General features: G+C 35.1%; 1 protein-coding gene and 1 long non-coding RNA gene across 3 annotated transcripts in view; both read right to left on the reverse strand.

Annotated features, from left to right (window-relative positions):
• Nucleotides 1-996: 996 nt before the first annotated feature.
• On the reverse strand, nucleotides 997-6,937 carry LOC128550615 (uncharacterized). The gene is made up of 2 exons (XR_008368332.1): nucleotides 6,850-6,937; nucleotides 997-6,394 (listed from the first exon to the last, which is right to left on the reverse strand). It is a non-coding gene; the product is annotated as an uncharacterized LOC128550615 (long non-coding RNA).
• A 1,231-nt stretch (nucleotides 6,938-8,168) lies between these two features.
• Nucleotides 8,169-18,352, reverse strand: part of LOC123538311 (voltage-dependent calcium channel subunit alpha-2/delta-3-like) — a 238,739-nt gene continuing 228,555 nt past the window's right edge. For both annotated transcript variants that reach the window (XM_053529939.1, XM_053529940.1), the window contains exons 25-33: nucleotides 14,349-14,409; nucleotides 13,340-13,472; nucleotides 12,788-12,927; nucleotides 12,308-12,389; nucleotides 11,640-11,692; nucleotides 11,325-11,383; nucleotides 10,886-10,974; nucleotides 9,230-9,381; nucleotides 8,169-8,649 (exon numbers count right to left, since the gene is read on the reverse strand). In XM_053529939.1, coding sequence (XP_053385914.1) covers nucleotides 8,577-8,649; nucleotides 9,230-9,381; nucleotides 10,886-10,974; nucleotides 11,325-11,383; nucleotides 11,640-11,692; nucleotides 12,308-12,389; nucleotides 12,788-12,927; nucleotides 13,340-13,472; nucleotides 14,349-14,409 — 842 coding nt within the window. In that variant the 3' untranslated portion in view covers nucleotides 8,169-8,576. The remainder of the gene's footprint in view (nucleotides 8,650-9,229; nucleotides 9,382-10,885; nucleotides 10,975-11,324; nucleotides 11,384-11,639; nucleotides 11,693-12,307; nucleotides 12,390-12,787; nucleotides 12,928-13,339; nucleotides 13,473-14,348; nucleotides 14,410-18,352) is intronic.

The following is an 18,352-nucleotide window of genomic DNA, read 5'->3' on the forward strand; positions in this document are numbered from 1 at the left end:
TCCTATCATTTGAAACATAAGATCTTTTCAAATTCCAGTGAAATTACTTTGCTATTAAAAAGCTGCACACGTATTAACAAACATTAGATTTTCTTTTCTTACATAGCTCCAATCAATAATATACATGAAAGGAAAAATATAGACTGTCAATCAGAACTTTGTAACTTGGTGCGCTATAAATGTATCATAATTAAGCGCAGCCTCCTCAAAACGAACCCCCCAGCACGCAAACTCGTGCACCACACACACACACACACTCTTTCAAAGCTTACACATCAGGACAAAACGAACAACACACACACACACACACACACACTCAAAGCCAACACATAAGGACAAGATGAACAATAAGCATACACACACGCGCGCACACAAAGTCAACACACAAGGACAAAACGAACAAACAAAGGAACACAGTGGGGCACCGCCTTGGAACGGTCAGTGGCAAAAACACCACTGGGGAGCTTAAACCGGCTTATGGTGCGCACCCAACCTCACTCTAACCCCTACCATGTTCCAAAGACATGGGACAGTGTAAATAAAAGCAATCCCCTTAATCCCTTCAAGGTGAATCTCTAACACACGTAATGGAAACAAAAAGGGAACCTCCCGAAAACCAAGAATGTAGCTTGTCTTAATATATTCGACCTTAAGCCACACAGGCACTCTTTGTTGCATTTAAGTGGCCTGTAGAAGAATAATTTAAAAGAAGATGTTCGAAGTACATAGACTGAAGAAGAAAAGAAAAAGAAAACGGTGTTTAACTATATAAGGAGTTGAGATATAGGACCAGCGTACGTAAGTTATTCCTTTTCGAAGGTAGAATGCTGCAGCATGATAACATATACAATATATACACTGAGCATCGGAAAACTGAGTTTCAACAAATAGTTTGGTGAACTATCCAGGCATAAGGAGAGTTCCAACGTACTGACAGTTGTTGCCGAGGTGCAGCCAAGACATCGTAGTTATAGCTTGAGAGAATAAAACCAAACAAACGGATAAATATTATTTTATTTTAATAGTGTTACGAATAAAAGATGTTAATGATAAACATCATACAGCCTTTAAAAAATCAACCTCCTGCAGATTGAGCTGTCCCCTCTGAGGTTTCCATGCATGTTAATGAGAATCAATGTATGGAAATAAAATCAAACAGCAAATTGTCAGTTGTTATATTGTTAAATGATTATACAGTTCCATGAATTTTGAAAGTTTAACATATAAATACCCTGACATAGACAATTGAATTTGGACTTTATACATAAAGAAACATGCAATTTGCAGACAATTTTCAGCCTTTAAGTATTTTTTTGGTTAAACCTTGTAACAATCATTTAAAATTTGCAAACATAACAAAACCTCTTTTGTCACTCTTCACCATAAAGAATATCCTCGCAATTATATTTAACATAGCAAAGAAAACAACATACAACATACAAAATATATTTGACAGCTATTTTTAAAGTGGTACTGCTACTGGCTGCATTCTTTTAGTATTTCAAAACAAAGCTATATTAACATTAGCCTATAGCATTATTTTCCAGTTATTAAAAACTCGTTTCAAAACGTACCTCATCACATCCTGGAAATAGTGCAAAATTATTCCACTTAAATCTAGTTGGAGTGAAAAAATGAAATAAATAAATCGAATCATTTCAAATGAAATTTAAAAGTGAATATATAGTTTTCTGTAAATGAGCACGGCAACAATATGTCACAATATAAAGGCAGCTAACAAAGTTTAACACAACGCATTTAACTGATGCATGTTGTACGCACCTTCACATATACTGTAAGCGTTCAGTAAATGATTTAAAATTCAATTTCACATCTCGGCATATAAAATAATAGATACATAATTTTATTCCATCTAAAGTTATATTTACGTTTGTTTTATTTTCGCTTATATTCGCGAATAATGCTTTCATATCCTAAACCAAGTCTCGATAATTCTCAACACCGATAATAAGGCTGCCAACAACAAATTCGCTAAATAAAGTTCACGATAAAAATAACCCAATCTACAGTACGTAAAATATTCATAGCGCGTGTTCCACAACCTTTACCGTGCCAATTATTCTATATGCCCTTATCGTATTTAAAATGCTGTCATTCTTCTGAAAGAAACGGAAATACGTATTTGTCGCATTTACTCTCCAGCACCTTGTCATAAAACATTATAAGAGCAGACATGAGCCACACCATGAGAAAACCAACATAATGCATTTGCGAGCAGTCTGGTCAGGATCCATGCTGCTCGCTAACGGTTTCTCTAATTACAATAGACTTTGAAAGCGAACAGCACGAATGCTGGTCTGGATCCATGCTCATCGCAAATGCACTATGTTGGTTTTCTCATGGCGCGCTCATATATAGAAAACTTAGTCATTTAAATACTAAAATTCAGTTTCCGGACTCAATAAGAACTTTAAACAAATGTTTTAACATGAGAAATGGAAATATATACACAATTATTTGAGCTAGTACATTGTAAAACTACTGAAATCACATGTTCAATATGTTATTTGAAACAATTGTCTCAAAATGAGAAAAGTTTGATTAAGACACTGTGATAATCATAGAAAAAATCAAGCCTTTATTTATCTAGACATACATGTATATTATCGCATATGCTCTTTTGATAGCAAGTATTTTTAAGATTCGTCTTGCTCGTTTTATGACTGCAACTTTGCACTATTTGAGAAAATAGTAGTACTTTTGCCCAAACCAATGTTCTGAAATATGTCGTTTGAATGGAAAACAACACTGAGTAACTGGGAAATGTCAGTCATAACTGGATACAAGAAAAGGAAAAAAAAGATGTTTACATTACAGCTAAATTGAGTTATTTAAACACACCGTTCTGTGTGGTTGTATGTCAAATCTAGGTATATATAAGTATAAAAGGAAATTGCTAGAACAAAAACAAGGAATAGACATACAAATTGGCTTTTATACCATTTTAGATGAACTAAGATTTCAAACAATACAAATAGCAGCAGTTAAAAAAATCTAAAGGCATTTCAGTTTAATATTTAATTCCTACAAAAGTTCATTTACATAATGGTTAGAATAGAACTCTGTGAAAGATACAATGTTCGATAAACTTGGTAAAACTATCAATTTTTGTTTTCAAGTAGACCATCTTAAGAGTCAGAATGTTACTCTCAATAAAATCTTGGACCAATTAGATTTTGGTCATCTGGGGTAAAAAAACTATGTCACCAGGTTAAATCAAAAGAAAAGCTGGTTAACATTCAAGAGGCCATATTTTTGAAAATATCTCTATGAAACTTTCTCAGAATGTTAACCTTGATGATCTTTAGGTCAAATTCAAATCTGGGTCAGGTGGGGTCAAAAACTAGGTCACCAGGTCAAATCAAAGGAAAAGCTTGTTAACATTCTAGAGTCCATATTTACGACTGTATCTTCTTTTAACTTAGTCAGAATGTTAATCTTGATAATCTTTAGATAAGTTTGAATCTTGGTCATGTGGGGTCAAAAACTAGGTCAGCAGTTCAAATCAAAGGAAAAGCTAGTTAACACTCTAGATGCCACATTGATAAACATATCTGAATGAAACTTTGTCAGAATGTTAATCTTGATTGTCTTTAGGTTAAGTGCAAATCTGGGTAAGGTGGAATTAAAAACTAGGTCACCAGGTCAAATCAAAGGAATAGCTAGTTAACACTCTAGAGGCCACGTTTAAGACCATAACCTAATTAAACTTGGTCAGAATGTTAATCCTGATGATTTTTAGGTTAAGTGCAAATTTGGGTCAGGTGGGGTCGAAATCTAGGTCACCAGGTCAACTCAAATTAAAACCTTTTAACACTCTACAGGTCCCATTTATGACTGTATCTTCATGAAAGTTGGTCAGAATGTCAAATCTGGGTCATGTGGAATGTGACCTACTGACCTACTTTCTTGCAGACTAATCCTAAAACTGAATTTCAGTGACCATAAATGTGACCTACTGACCCACTTTCTTGTTTTTAAGATACAGTCTTGAAATTTGGATGACATGTACAGTTTAGCACACCGATCTTAAAACTGACTTTCAGTGACGATGAATGTGATCTACTGGCCTACGTTCTTGTTTTTAAGATACAATCTTGAAATTTATATGACATGTACAGTTTTGCAAACCAATCTTAAAACTGACTTTCAGTGACCATATATGTGACCTGCTGACCTTCTTTCTTAATATTTTAGCATCAGTTTGACATTTGAAACATGTAGCTCATATTACTCATGTGAGAGATCCAGGGTCATCATGACCCTCTTGTTTAATATATTACTTAACTTAGAAGCAGCATGTACAGTTCTTGTAATTGTAGCCAAAATCATACAGAAATATAAATTTTTGTTTTTAAACGCCAAAAGAACTTATTACAAAAACGTATTTTGTGTCTTTTTTACACAGATGTTAACACGACAAATAATTCATAAACGTCCCCTAAAAAGAAATGTTGAATTGTTGGAGTTGATTTGATATTGTTCATAACTAAGCATGTCCTATAATTACAAAGAAACATTTTATATAGAATTCGGTACGCTATTAGAGTGATATAGTTCTTAACTAATTTGTACCAATCAAATCACAAAATTATCTGTCAAAATACTCGTATATTTTTTTTTACTGAATGAATATCACTTGTATATTTCAAGTAAAACTGAATAGTAATATACACATATGATCAATCTGTGTTAACATTTTGAGCAAATCATTATAACAGTATAATACAATACATGTACAATTATATACATATCACTTCAAAGTAATGAAATTTACATATTCACGCACAACCTTAGTGAAAAGTATATGAGTGCTAAAATACTACAACAATGTATAATGAACTGACAGTTGATATCCAATACTAGTTAAATTTACATCACTTATTAAGTTACAAGTCTTATTAAATATAATCGGATTACTCAAAACAGTACTGGTCGAGAATAAAGCTTACACAACATATCACTGTTTTCATTTTCTAAAACATAAAATACATGGTTGAACTCACTTAATGCTGCATAATATCACTCTTATGCAGTTGATCTTTAAGTACGTCTTGATGTAAACAATACATTTACTGAACTTTTTCATATTTACGGTAATCGGAATTGTCAAGATTCGAGTACACGCTTCCCAAACGTGGTTTATCGTAGAATAACTCGAGTTTTGAGTTCTTATGCGTAAGAATATATCACGAAGGCCGTTGGCCTGAGTGATGTATTGTTTCGCATAAGAACGAAACACTCGGGTTATTCTACCATAAATCACACTTTGGAACTTCTTACTTCGATTCTAACACGACATACTAGTATCAACAGTGTTAGAAAAAATGGTTACTACTTTTTACGGCCGTGCAACGCACCTGGATCGGATGACGTAATTGCACGCGAGTAGCTTATTGCAGAATAACCCGAGATAGATTTTGTTCTACATGTATGTAGGTTATTTGCTGTTCGTGTTAGAATCTGTATTATTCTGCATTAACAACTGATTGGTTTTGATGGATTAATGCACGCTTGTAGTACATTTTTACTGACAAGAGTGTAGTTTTTATCGAATACCCAACATTTCTATGTATATGGAACAGGGCACATGCAACGACCAAATCAGTCACGGAATATAACGACATTACACGAAATTTGCCGAAACCAATTGTCTGCCTTTTTTACCATGATAATGATAATACGACATTCTAAGTACTACAAAGGCCTTTTGATTATGTGCTTAGCACTTTGCATATCTTGAATTTTGTTTACAAGGCATTCTGTTAAACATCTGCTGTGACTTTTACTCAAGACTCATTATGAAAATATTCCAAATGTTTGTACACATCGACTTTACTAACTACATGTAAATCACCAAGAGGTATTTCGGTGGAAATAAAAGCTTCCCTGTAATTGTACTAAGTATATTTCAACTTCTGGTGCTTTGGAATCACAGTCTGTCTATAAAAAAGCTCTTGACAGTACACAAGGTACAGAAATGTAGCATAGTAAGACGCATATGGAAACAGAGACAAAGGTTTATGCGCTTCATTTAGGACAACGGGTACTTAGTTTTGCTGAATGTTGGTCATTTATATTACATGCTGGGACGCTTTTACAACGTTAAAATGTTGTGAAAGTAGTAAAGATATTTATTTCTGTCGTTCCTATGTTTTCTGCGTAATATAAATGTAGACTGGAAAATGACAAGTTACCACGAATACTCCCGAATGCCAAAAGATGTTTGAGCAATTGAAAGTCACAGCAAGACATTGTATCTACTTGAATCATATCGTCAAAATTCTAAATATCGCAACAAGCTTAATGTAATAGTTAACAATAGTAAGAATAACGACAATCTGGCGTGTTCTGTTCCACATGGGAGCGTCTCCTGTAAATGAGAAAATAAAGAACACTATCATATATGACTGTCAAATACTTTGTGAAGCAAGCTGTGACGCAATATATGGGATGGATTTCAACATAATATATTTGGTACTTACTTGTGAATTATAAGCTATTTTTTTCACAGAATTTATGTAGGTATTTAACAAGGTAAGACATATGATTTCAACATAATACAATGTGGAATTTGTTTCACATGTTTCGTTTATACTACTGTTACAAAATGTTTGAAGGTACATGTACATTATAAGGTACAAGATAGGCGGTACTTTTAACATTTTAATTATTTTTATTTTGTCCTGCCATTTTATTAGTTTCAGTCGTGAGCAATGACACACTAACGTAGAAATGATATACATACATAGCTAAGAATGAGTTAGTCAAATTTATGTTATTATAATAAAAGAACAATTTTACTATGACAATGGCTATTTTACTTACATTCCTGTAAAAGTCGGAGCACGGCAATTCCGTGTCTACGTATTTACTCCGTTTTCGATCTTCACACATTTTCTCTTCCGACTGTGCGAGAAGTTAAGGAAAAGTATTTTACAGTATTTGAAAACGTCAGGCCATCCAGTACAGCCTTCTGTCTCCAATCCAGTATAGCCTCTGTCTCCAATCCAGTATAGCCTTCTGTCTCCAAATGTTGCTCTTTTCTGTATACCTTGCCATTTGTTTCATGGATATCTATGGTACACATTTCAAGGTAATTTTGGCAATTTATTCTTTAACCTTTAATCAATTTTAGCAAAAAAGTTTACAAACTGATTTGCCTGTTAATTATGTATAAGTAAACAACTTCTAACCACTGTTTTCACACTTACAGTTTAAAGTTCCATAAGTCTTTATAATTTTATGTTAAAACAGATAAAATAGCTGTTCAAATAGATTGTATGCATAATTACAGAGTTAGAAAGTTACATTTTTCAATATTATACATGAATTTATGAAGTTAAAAACGGTAATCATAAACTATAGATGCAATAATATTTTCCACTACATTCGTCAGTATTCAAACCTTAGGCAAATATATGAGAAAACAGTTATCAAAAATAGTATAACTGTTACAGGACATTTTTTATTCTCATAACAAACAATGAGGTAGCCACATTATAAACAAAGCCATTATGAGCTTTTAAGTACGCTTTCCATTTTTTGTAACACTGCCCATTATAGCGGACACGTTTCCACATGGTAAATAAAACAATCAGTTCGGAAGGAACACTTTATTTTATTTGTTCATGTTCTCGCCATTGAAATTAAGGACAGGAGGCATAAAGTGATACTAGTTCATTACCATTACTAGTTATAACAATATGTCACGGTGAAGACAAATACCTATTACTTGAAGGTTAAGGACACATTTTGTATTCTACCTGACAAGACTTAAGTTGGCATTGCGTGTGTAAGCGACGTATCTGGCCGCGTTAACTTTTATGCACACTGTCTTTCAACTCTGGAACATTGTACGAGTTATGAGTGCGGGCGGTAAGGAACGCCCCATAACCAGTTTAAATGCGGCTGGTGTTCTAAATTTTTCGTTTCAGCCTCTGTGACTACGTATTTCTTTTTGCCTATACCGTTGTGTATATTTTAATTACTTAATAATCCTTACGTACACTTACATGGGTTGCGATTTGAGGAGCGTGTGTTCGTCATTAAACGTGACTTTTATTGTTGGATATTTTCGTGAAAGAGAATGCGAGATACTTTTTCGCCAGGCTTCATAAATGTTAATGAATAATTCAAAGGATATCAATTAATTCTGTATGAGCAAGTCCAAAATCGTGGACCGGGGCGTCTTCACAGATATCACACTCTCCCCGGGACACTACAACCAGCAACAAATTGGTGTCCTTTACCCACGATGCAGTGTAAAATATATTACACTGTAATAGATCAAATCATTTCACGGTTAAGCATACTGGTGCGTAAATTATATCTGCACAAAGTGAATGTTGCCGTCAAAAATTTAAACATATCCATAGTTAAGCATGACTTTATACTACATTGTATAGCAATCAAGAGTATGATTGAACACAGTATGTCCTACGTATAAATATATGAAAGTTACACTATTAGAACGTGTTCTGCCTACATTTAGTCGTCTTTATACGGATATAATATTTTGTTCGTTTTAATTTCATTTGAATTTTAATTAAAATCTACGTTATACAAAAGGAAATATTTATTAGATACTTATCTATAATGACACCGGTACATCCTGCTTCTCTACAACTGCAATTTGAAGTAAATACATACAAAGGAAACGATAAAATACACCACACAAATGCTGATAATCACAATTAAAATCAATATTACTTGTATCTACCTGTGAAAATTAAACAATTTAGTGTTTTCACAAAATAGTTACAAGTTATCAGCTCTAGTGTGTCAAACATAAATTAATTTAACATACCTAGTGGGACTGGCAGCAGGTTAAATACATTCTTTCGAACCCATTCAATTACTGACTACTTGATACACAATCAACACCTCAATATTTAACAGGTATCCGCCGAACGAGGCAAAGTGTGTGTCACTACAATGTTTTAATTGTCGCTACACTTTGAGATGTGCTTTAGCACAGGCATGTCAAAGATATGCAAATACTCTAATATCTCTAAAATTAATCATGTTCAAGTAGGATCTGGACACGGTCTTGTCACCGGCGCACCGTCATATTTTAATAAATACTAAGGCTATATTCCAAATACTCTCGATGCGCTTTTGTCCGGAGAGGAAAACCTAACAGAGCGACACTCACTGCGTTCTTCAGAAAACCTTTGAAGTTCTTGCTGAAGACAAAACCACTTACCCTGAGTAATCTTTTTTACAACCTTTCACCGAACCGTGAGCAGACGGCTTATTAAAATTAAAGTTCGCTCTATACAACGTAAATGATCTGTGACAAGGACGATGCCCCACAATTTTCTTCACAGCTTTTTTAGATGAACACAACAATTTCACCTGGAAACCAAATTCGATCATTCCAATGAAAACAAGCAAATTCGATGAATTGGAATCCCCCGCCGAAAGGGTCAGAGTTGAGGAACGGCAAAAAAATATATCCAGCAAAAAGTTAAGAATGTTACCAAGAAGCAAATAATTTCATTAGTCAAAATCAAATTAAAAGAAAATGAATGGTTTGTTGGGGGGGGGGGGGGGTGAGGATACAACAGTTTACATGTTGATTATAAATATTGATAGAAAACGAAAAATGAAAAAAAAAAAAAAAAAAAAAATTTGTTGGGGGGGGAAGGGGACGGGGGTGACCAAGGTAAGGTGGTGACCAGGTGTAGGTACACAACATCACATGTTTATAATAAATGTTCATGGAAAAGAATGAAAGAAGTTTAAGAAATTCTTCCAATTGGTTGGTTTGTTATGTACAGATCTGTGGATTTTTAAACAGTTAAAGGGCAATAACTATATGGAAAATTGACCAATCGAATAAAAACTTGAAGGGCATCGTCGCAGTATCTTGGTTCATGTCTATTTCAAGTTTGATGAAATTCTACCTGCTAGTTACTGAGAAATGGCTGCAGACGGACATTTTTCATTAAATCAAGGGCAATAACTCTGAGGGAAATTGACCTATCAAAAAAAAAACTTGACGGGCATCAGCGCAGTATCTTGGTTCATGTCTATTTCAGATTTGATGAAATTCTACCTGTTAGTTACTGAGAAATGGCTGCAGATGGACATTTTTTATTAAATCAAGGGCAATAACTCTGAGGGAAATTGACCAATCAAAAAAAAAAACTTGACGGGCATCATCGCAGTATGTTGGTTCATGTTTATTTCAAGTTTCATGAAATTCTACCAAGTAGTTACTGAGAAATGGCTGCGGACGGACGGACGGACGGACGGACGGACTGACAGACTGACGGACTGACGGACGGACAACGCCATTTCAATACCCCCCTCCCGATTTCATCGGCGGGGGATAATAAATAGTCCATTCAATGCGATTGTAACTTCACAATCTACAACAGTTACTGTACATGTATCCTGAATCGAATTGTCGGAATTCCTATTCATTTTAACATAATTACCGACATCGCCTAGACATACGGTAATAAACCTAATATAATATGTGACGACGTAGGAGATATAAAAATTACTTCATGCAAATTGATGAAATATGTGTTTAATCAGTTAAATTCAATCAATATCAAACGTTGCATACATATGTATCACGCGCTGTTATGCAGGTTGTTACTAACAGCTTAGTTTCGAAATTGTGATTTGTTTGATATTTACAACATAAAAATAACTTTTAGCCCTTAAAATTAGAATTATTAAAGGTGCCGGTATTTTAAAATTTCAGAAAAGCCACTACCACCAACTGAGGACTTTCCAATCATGTATAATTATCTGGATATTGCAAAATAAAGCTGCTCTTCTTGGAAACCTCTTTTAAATTAACAGATGTAGTAGATCGAAAACCGGAACTTGAAGACAAGCTTACCTGATTATATGACAAACGCTCCTGAGGTGCGAGCTCTTCATAATCATACTCTGCAATAACCTTATCACAGTCTTCTTGTTCATTCTGAGCTGTAAAAGGAATAAAACAAATGCCTATTTATCGATGCTGTCTTAGTAATAATCTTAAGTAATACTTCAGTTCTACCTTTTTTGACAACCTAACACAACAAGACCATGAAGGTCCAGCATTACTATTTTAGAGTATACATGTATATAACTCTTCTGTGCTTGTTAGATTGTGGATTTAATTACCGTAAATATTTCATAGTAGATTTTCATTAACACTTTATCCTTTGAATTAAGATCTCAATAATTCAGGGAGTTCTGCTTAATTTAAATAGACGTTTGCTTAATATGGCAACGATATCTGCAATATACAATAAGAGCTATGTAATCAATATCTACTTTGACTAGCGTACCTGCATGAACTGACGTCAAACTCCTCCATGCAGATTTAACACTGAACTCAGAAATAAACCTGAAACGTGAAAATGCATTAAGAATAAACAAAAGCAAACATATTTGAATATATTTCAAATAATATGTTATGTTCTGCTACATTGTAAGTCAAGAAATATATTGGCTAAAATACTTAACAATTAAATTGTTCAAACATTTAATAAGACGAATAAGTATAAGTACTAGATAATTACATTTAAGTTTTGCACTTTATAAAAACAGACCATATAATTATAGAAGATGTTTGAGATGAATGTCAAATAATTTCAACCTACATGAAAGTCTCTGTGATTGTCCAAATCAAAGCATTTAGTATCGCTTTAATTGGCTGAAAAATACATACAGGATACATAAGTATGTGCTAAACTATGTTTCTTGTATCTTAAACTTATATAAACATTATACTATATAAATGTATTATTAATGTAAAATAACCTCAAAGAGAGGTAGACGTGTTCTTATCCGATGCGTCACATACATTTTGTCATTATTACCTCTAAGGAATGGAATGATTAAATTGATTTTTTGTTGGGAACTTCGCACCGACACAATTTCACGGTCATATGGCGACTTTCCAGCTTTGATGGTGGAGGAAGACCCCAGGTCCCCCTCCGTGCATTATTTAATCACGAGCGGGCACCTGGGTAGAACCACCGACCTTCCGTAAGCCAGCTGGATGGCTTCCTCGCATGAAGCATTCAACGCCCCGAGTGAGGCTCGAACCCACATCGATGAGGGGCAAGTGATTTAAAGTCAGCGGCCTTAACCACTCGGCCACGGAGGCCCCTGATTAAATTGATAAATATCCTTTAATTAATGCATGCATTGGTATTTTGTGTAATAATCAGTTGGAGTTCTTCGGTTATATTTATAAGTATTTAGAACAGTGTTCCGCTAGAAACAACTATTCATAGCTGAATAAACAATTCTTGAATTAACCTACATTGAGCAATCTGACAGCACCGTTTCTTTCTTTTTCCGAGGCTTGTATATCACAGAGAGCTTGATAATCTGTGAAATTGTAGCTGCAAAGAAATCGAAATGATTACTCATTATACTTAATTGAATAACTTGAATAACAGTGTGTTATATTATCATATTATGTAAAAATCAACAGAAAAATATACATGACATCTAGACTCTTGTACATATTGTTGTGTATGTAATTGCTTGCAGGTTAAATACCTAAAACTCGTTTCATATAAGGCGACACTTTCATATAATAAATGACTAACAGATTTACATTTTCAAGTCGAACATGGCAAATAAGAGAAGAGCGCTGATTGGTTCAGAGCTCTTGTCTTCTTTGTTGTGATTTGTAGATTTATTATGCAGTCCTTTTTTAAGCATCTCATTATACAAAATCAATTTAGCTGACAGATTAAAAGACAATCCTGATTACTTTTATTTGGTTTCTACGTACCCTTTAAATACACCGTCTCTGACAAGTGCTTTCATTACAGCATTTTCGGTGTCTCCAAAAAACTTTCCGACACTTCCATCTGGATCTACCGACTTTGACATGACATAGCCATGATTATCTACCAGATAGCAGCTAACAGACTACAACAAATAATGGACAAGTGAAATAGATATATTCAGACTGGTATAGAGTGGACTATTGTCTCCAACAGCACGGTACAGGCTTTACAAAATTGGCACAGGTTCTATGAACTGAATGTTAAAACTGAACCATATCACAGTGTTAAAATATAAATATAAATGGGAACAATACAAACATACAACAGGACTCACAAACAATAACACAAAACAACAAAAATTCAAAATCATGCACCATGTTGAAAACTCTTAGGTTGTAGCAATGCCTATAATCACATGATTGAAGTAGGGTTTGTATTTATAATCATATGATCATAGTGAGTGACAGTTGTAACTATTGCAATAACTATTTTCACGCAAAAACAGTAGTTGAAGTAGAAACTTTTGCAAATATGTACAATAACAAATAGTGTACCTCTCCGTCACAAGCGCAGCTATGCCCTACACACTTCGTAGTCTTACTCGTTGCTGTATTCAGTAAACTCTGAAATTTTTCGTACTTCATCTGGAACCCTACGACGGCAGAAATAGTTGGCCTTCTGGGTTTGCTGAAAGCAAAATATATTGTAGACAACTAGAATATGTCTGTCAGCTCTTTTATTTTATACATTATACCAAGACACGTTAACTTATTTTGTATTAATCACTGGTTTAAATTGATTTGCGGACACAAAATTATATTGCATTTTGTACATTTAATAGTGTTCGCTGTAAGAGTAATTATAGTTACTGGTTACAATAATCTGATCTTCCCTTTTCTGTCTGTAAGCATATAGGACACCTAAATGTTAATTTTTTCTTTCTTTAAATGATGGATAGGTTAGGTTTACCCCAATAAAACTCCATTTGCAAAACATCATTTGCTGAGCAATATTCTTATAAAATCAAATACTTTTTCAGATACATGAACACAAGCCTTTGTAAACGTTTTATGCATTATGTTGCCTATGTAAAAAGCCACAACCCTGGTTCTTCTGTGTGAAATACCGCACAAAACGCCAGGTTCACAACTGCACATACTGAATAATCTCATGATGTTTAATGACTTTAGGTCAACATATTGCGCTGCACTTAAAATAGATTATTTGTTTGTTTGTTTGTTTTGGGTTTAACGCCGTTTTTCAACAGTATTTCAGTCATGTAACGGCGGGCAGTTAACCTAACCAGTGTTCCTGGATTCTGTACCAGTACAAACCTGTTCTCCGCAAGTAACTGTCAACTTCCCCACATGAATTATCACAGGTGTAAAATAAATTAAGATTACAAATATGGCATTAAACCTAAAACAAATTTCACTGATTTTACTGGTTTAACGCGGCGTAAAATCCCAAGACCAGCATCTTTTTATTCATTTCCATAATTGCTTATCTTTTTAGCGCTATGATATTTTGCACCAATGTTTATGTAATGTTTTACATACTTACTCTGTATTTCTTTTCACAATAGGGGCACTAGCTGTCACCAAAGTTGTATTTGGGTTGAATGCTTAAAATGAAAAACAAGTGAAAACAAAACTGAATCATATTCATATGTGCAAAACGAATAAATCAACGTTTAGTAATAAAAGGAGTAAAAGTAGGTCTTAAAGGCTGTATTCAGCCATTTTGTGGGTAGCAGGTTAATTCGTGGAGTTAAGAATTCGCGAAACGCTAGTTTATATGTTTTACAGCATGTCTCAGATTGATGTTAATATTTTAAACGAATATCTTGAAATCGCAAGAGATACTTTTTGCAAATATTAGCGAAAACAAGACCACCGCGAGTATTTACCAACTGACAGTTACTATATGAGCCGTGCCATGAGAAAACCAACATAGTGGGTATGCGACCAGCATGGATCCAGACCAGCCTGCGCATCCGCGCAGTCTGGTCAGGCTCCATGCTGTTCGCTTTTAAAGCCTATTGGAATTGGAGAAACTATTAGCGAACAGCATGGATCCTGACCAGACTGCGCGGATGCGCAGGCTGGTCTGGATCCATGCTGGTCGCACACCCACTATGTTGGTTTTCCCATGGCACGGCTCATATATGCATACGTAGCACTCGGTGTTCTCATTTACATAACCAAACTTGTCCGAATTTATATCGTCGCACCACGTAATTTTACGCACACCTATTTCGACGCCATTTTTGTTTTGACCTCGTTTTCGATTAACTTGGGTTTTCCGATGACGTAGTTACACGGTGCTTTCACTGAAAATCTCACGGTTCATTTCACCGGTAAACAATGTGGAAAGTTCGGGATTTGAAGGTATTTATCAACTTTATTTTATCATGTACATGATTTTTGATGTTTTTACTAATGCAATTTTTAATCTGTTTTAAAAACGTTATTGTGGATGCTTAGATAAAAAAAAATGACGGAATTTTTGTTGTACGTCTGCAGTCCGCTTCCGGTGCTGTCAAAGTCACATGACTGTCATGTGACATATGTACGTCGTACTATATTATGCACTGTTTTGGAAGGTGTACGCCTTATATACCAATGCATTACTCTTATGCACTTCAAAAAATGATTTACTTGCTGCAAGTTTGGTATCATCATCATACTCATTACAAGAAAACATACCATTAATAATGTTTTAGTAACTGATGAATTTGATAATTTTCACTCAAAAGGTAGCCTGGATTTTGCATCATTTATGATTACACCTAGCTTAATTATATGTCTTTTCAGAAACCTAAAGTCAGCTATAGGGTTTACTCCCCAACTTCAATGTCTACTGCCTTATCAGAAGTAAAAGAGACAGGAGAGGCAATAAGAAAGGTGGCAAAGAAGTATGGAATTCCAGAGTCATCACTGCGGCACAAGCTCAGTGGGCGTGTGAATCCAGAGGCAGTCAGGTCTGGTCCTCCAGCACTTTTCACGCAAGAAGAGGCTCGGCTTGCAGATCACCTTAAATTCACAGCTTCTGTTGGATATAGCAGGTATTTTTTGTTACATATTTGTCTAAATAATGAAATAATGCATGCATGATTTGGAACCCAATTAAAGTGGAATTTTGCACATATTTCAAGTAAAAATCCACCTGAAATAGATGTGTGTGTAAAAAGGGTGAAGGAAATTATAGCTTTTAACCCAATAAACCAAAATCTTCCTGCTACTAGTAAGAAATTATAACTTTCCAAATATGACTTTTCTTATTTTGACTGGGGCAGTCTTTTTAAGAAAAGTCAAACTGCACGCAGGAGTTGCTTCCCTTCAACTTCAGAAATCGCTACCTGTAGGCAAGGGAGATCACTGCGTAGAAGCCTGAAGAAAAAGACCATTATTTTATCAGTCCAATTTCTTTATTTCTAAAGCATCAACTTCAAATACTTATGCGGCATTATCGTTAATTTAACACATTTAAATGCACAGTCACGGAAAATTGTTTTTATAAAACATTCACCAAAAACACACAATGTGCAGTAAGATGCGCATAATGCCACTTTAATAATATAATAATATCTAATAAATGATAATAATAATAACAATAATCAATATGTATGTAGTAATAGTAATTATTATGGTAGCTAATAGTGGCATCTTTTCTTGTTAGCTTACAAACTTCCTACCTCAATTTCAGATCTGAAGTTCTTGATATCGCAACAGAGTACGCCATTGCTCTTGGTCACAGAGATAAGAGCAACCCACTTAGTTTCCGTTGGTATGAGGGGTTCAAGTCACGCTGGCCTGACCTTAACTTGATTAAGCCCAGAGGTCTTGAAATACAGCGAGCCAAGGCTACCACTGTTGACTGTGTGAGGAACTACTACACAGAGCTGGGCAGAATACTTACCAAGTATGATCTCAATGACAAGCCCGAACGCATCTACAATGTTGATGAAAAAGGTCTCTCAACAACCCATAAGCCACCACAAGTAATTGCTGGAAGTGGAACAAAGCCACCAAGCATCACATCCAATTCTCGGGTCACAGTGACAGTCCTTGGTTGTGGTAATGCGTTGGGATACCAGGTACCACCTTTCTTTGTATTTCCTGGCACACGAATGAGACAGGAGCTTCTTGAAGGCAAGACTGCTGGTGCTAATGGTACTGTCTCAGAGTCTGGCTGGAGCAATAGTGAGGTCTTCCAGCAATACATGGAAACACACTTGATGAAATACTTACCTGAACGTAATGATGATCTTCCGGTTCTGTTGCTCTTTGACGGACACAGGTCACATGTGAATCTGAATCTGATTGAATGGGCTAGGAATCAGCATATTATATTATATGTACTACCAGCACACACTAGCCATGTGCTCCAGCCAATGGATGTAGGATGCTTTGGTCCATATGAGAGAATTTTCAATGAATTATCACATAGGTATATGCGTGAACATTGTGGACAGTCCATCACAAAGTACAATATATGTTCTATTGGATGTGCAGCTTACACAAGTGCTCTGTCTGTTGCTAATCTTCAGTCTGCTTTCCAAAAGTCTGGTGTATATCCCTTTAATCCAGATGCTGTTGATTGCTCTAACTTTAAAGTAGCAGAAGTGCAGGAGCAAGAAAATCTAGAAGATGCCACTTCCTGTCATCAAGAGGAGCTAAATGACATGCCATGTGATGATACATCAGCTGCATTCTTCAGTGTAAAAGAAAAACCACTAAAGACCAAAAAAAGACAAACAAAAAAGAGAAGACTTGTGTCTTATATTGTTAGTGGGCAAGCAATTACTGAGGAAGTTATAATAGATAAAATCATAGAACACCAACAGGCAGTAAACCCACGCAAAAAATCAGCACAGGCCCCTCTGCCTGGCCCATCTGGACTGAATCATGCAAAACGAGCCAACAAGACCGCCTCTAAGAAAAGCAAAATCCCGTCTCCTGCTGCATCATTATCATCAGATGATGATGAGGATGACAAGTGCTGTGTCTGTAACAAATTCAGTCCAGATGAAGTCAGGAAGAGTACATCTCTTATATTTGTGAAGTGGGTAAAGTGTGACCAAGTAGGCTGCGAACACTGGGTACATCTTAAGTTTTGTACTAAAATAAAGGTTGTTAGGCGGGGTGACAAATTCCTCTGCAAGCACTGCAGTCCAGAAGAATGAAAAAAACAAACTCAGACAATGTGTAATAAAAAGAAGCAGAATGATTGTTTATGTTCTTTACCACTTATGTTCAGGAAGGTTTTAATGTTTTCAGATTTATTTATCATTTGGCCTAAATATTGATTATCTACTTGTATCTACAGTTGTTTCAAGTTTTATTGCACCATTCAAGACAGTAATGTTGTAGTACCTCACTTACAGTGATTGCACAAATATCTAAGCCAATCAAATGCTTTGTAACAAATATAATATTAGATGCGTTGAAATAGGTGTGTGAGAAAAAAAAATGGCTGACCACACTAGCTGTTGTTTACTTTTGATTTCTGACAGTCAGTTGTTTAGAATAAGATATTGATGGTATGCTTCAATACATAAAAGG

The sequence above is a fragment of the Mercenaria mercenaria genome, chromosome 18, assembly GCF_021730395.1.
Source record: "Mercenaria mercenaria strain notata chromosome 18, MADL_Memer_1, whole genome shotgun sequence".
NCBI classification, from domain to species: Eukaryota; Metazoa; Mollusca; class Bivalvia; order Venerida; family Veneridae; genus Mercenaria; species Mercenaria mercenaria.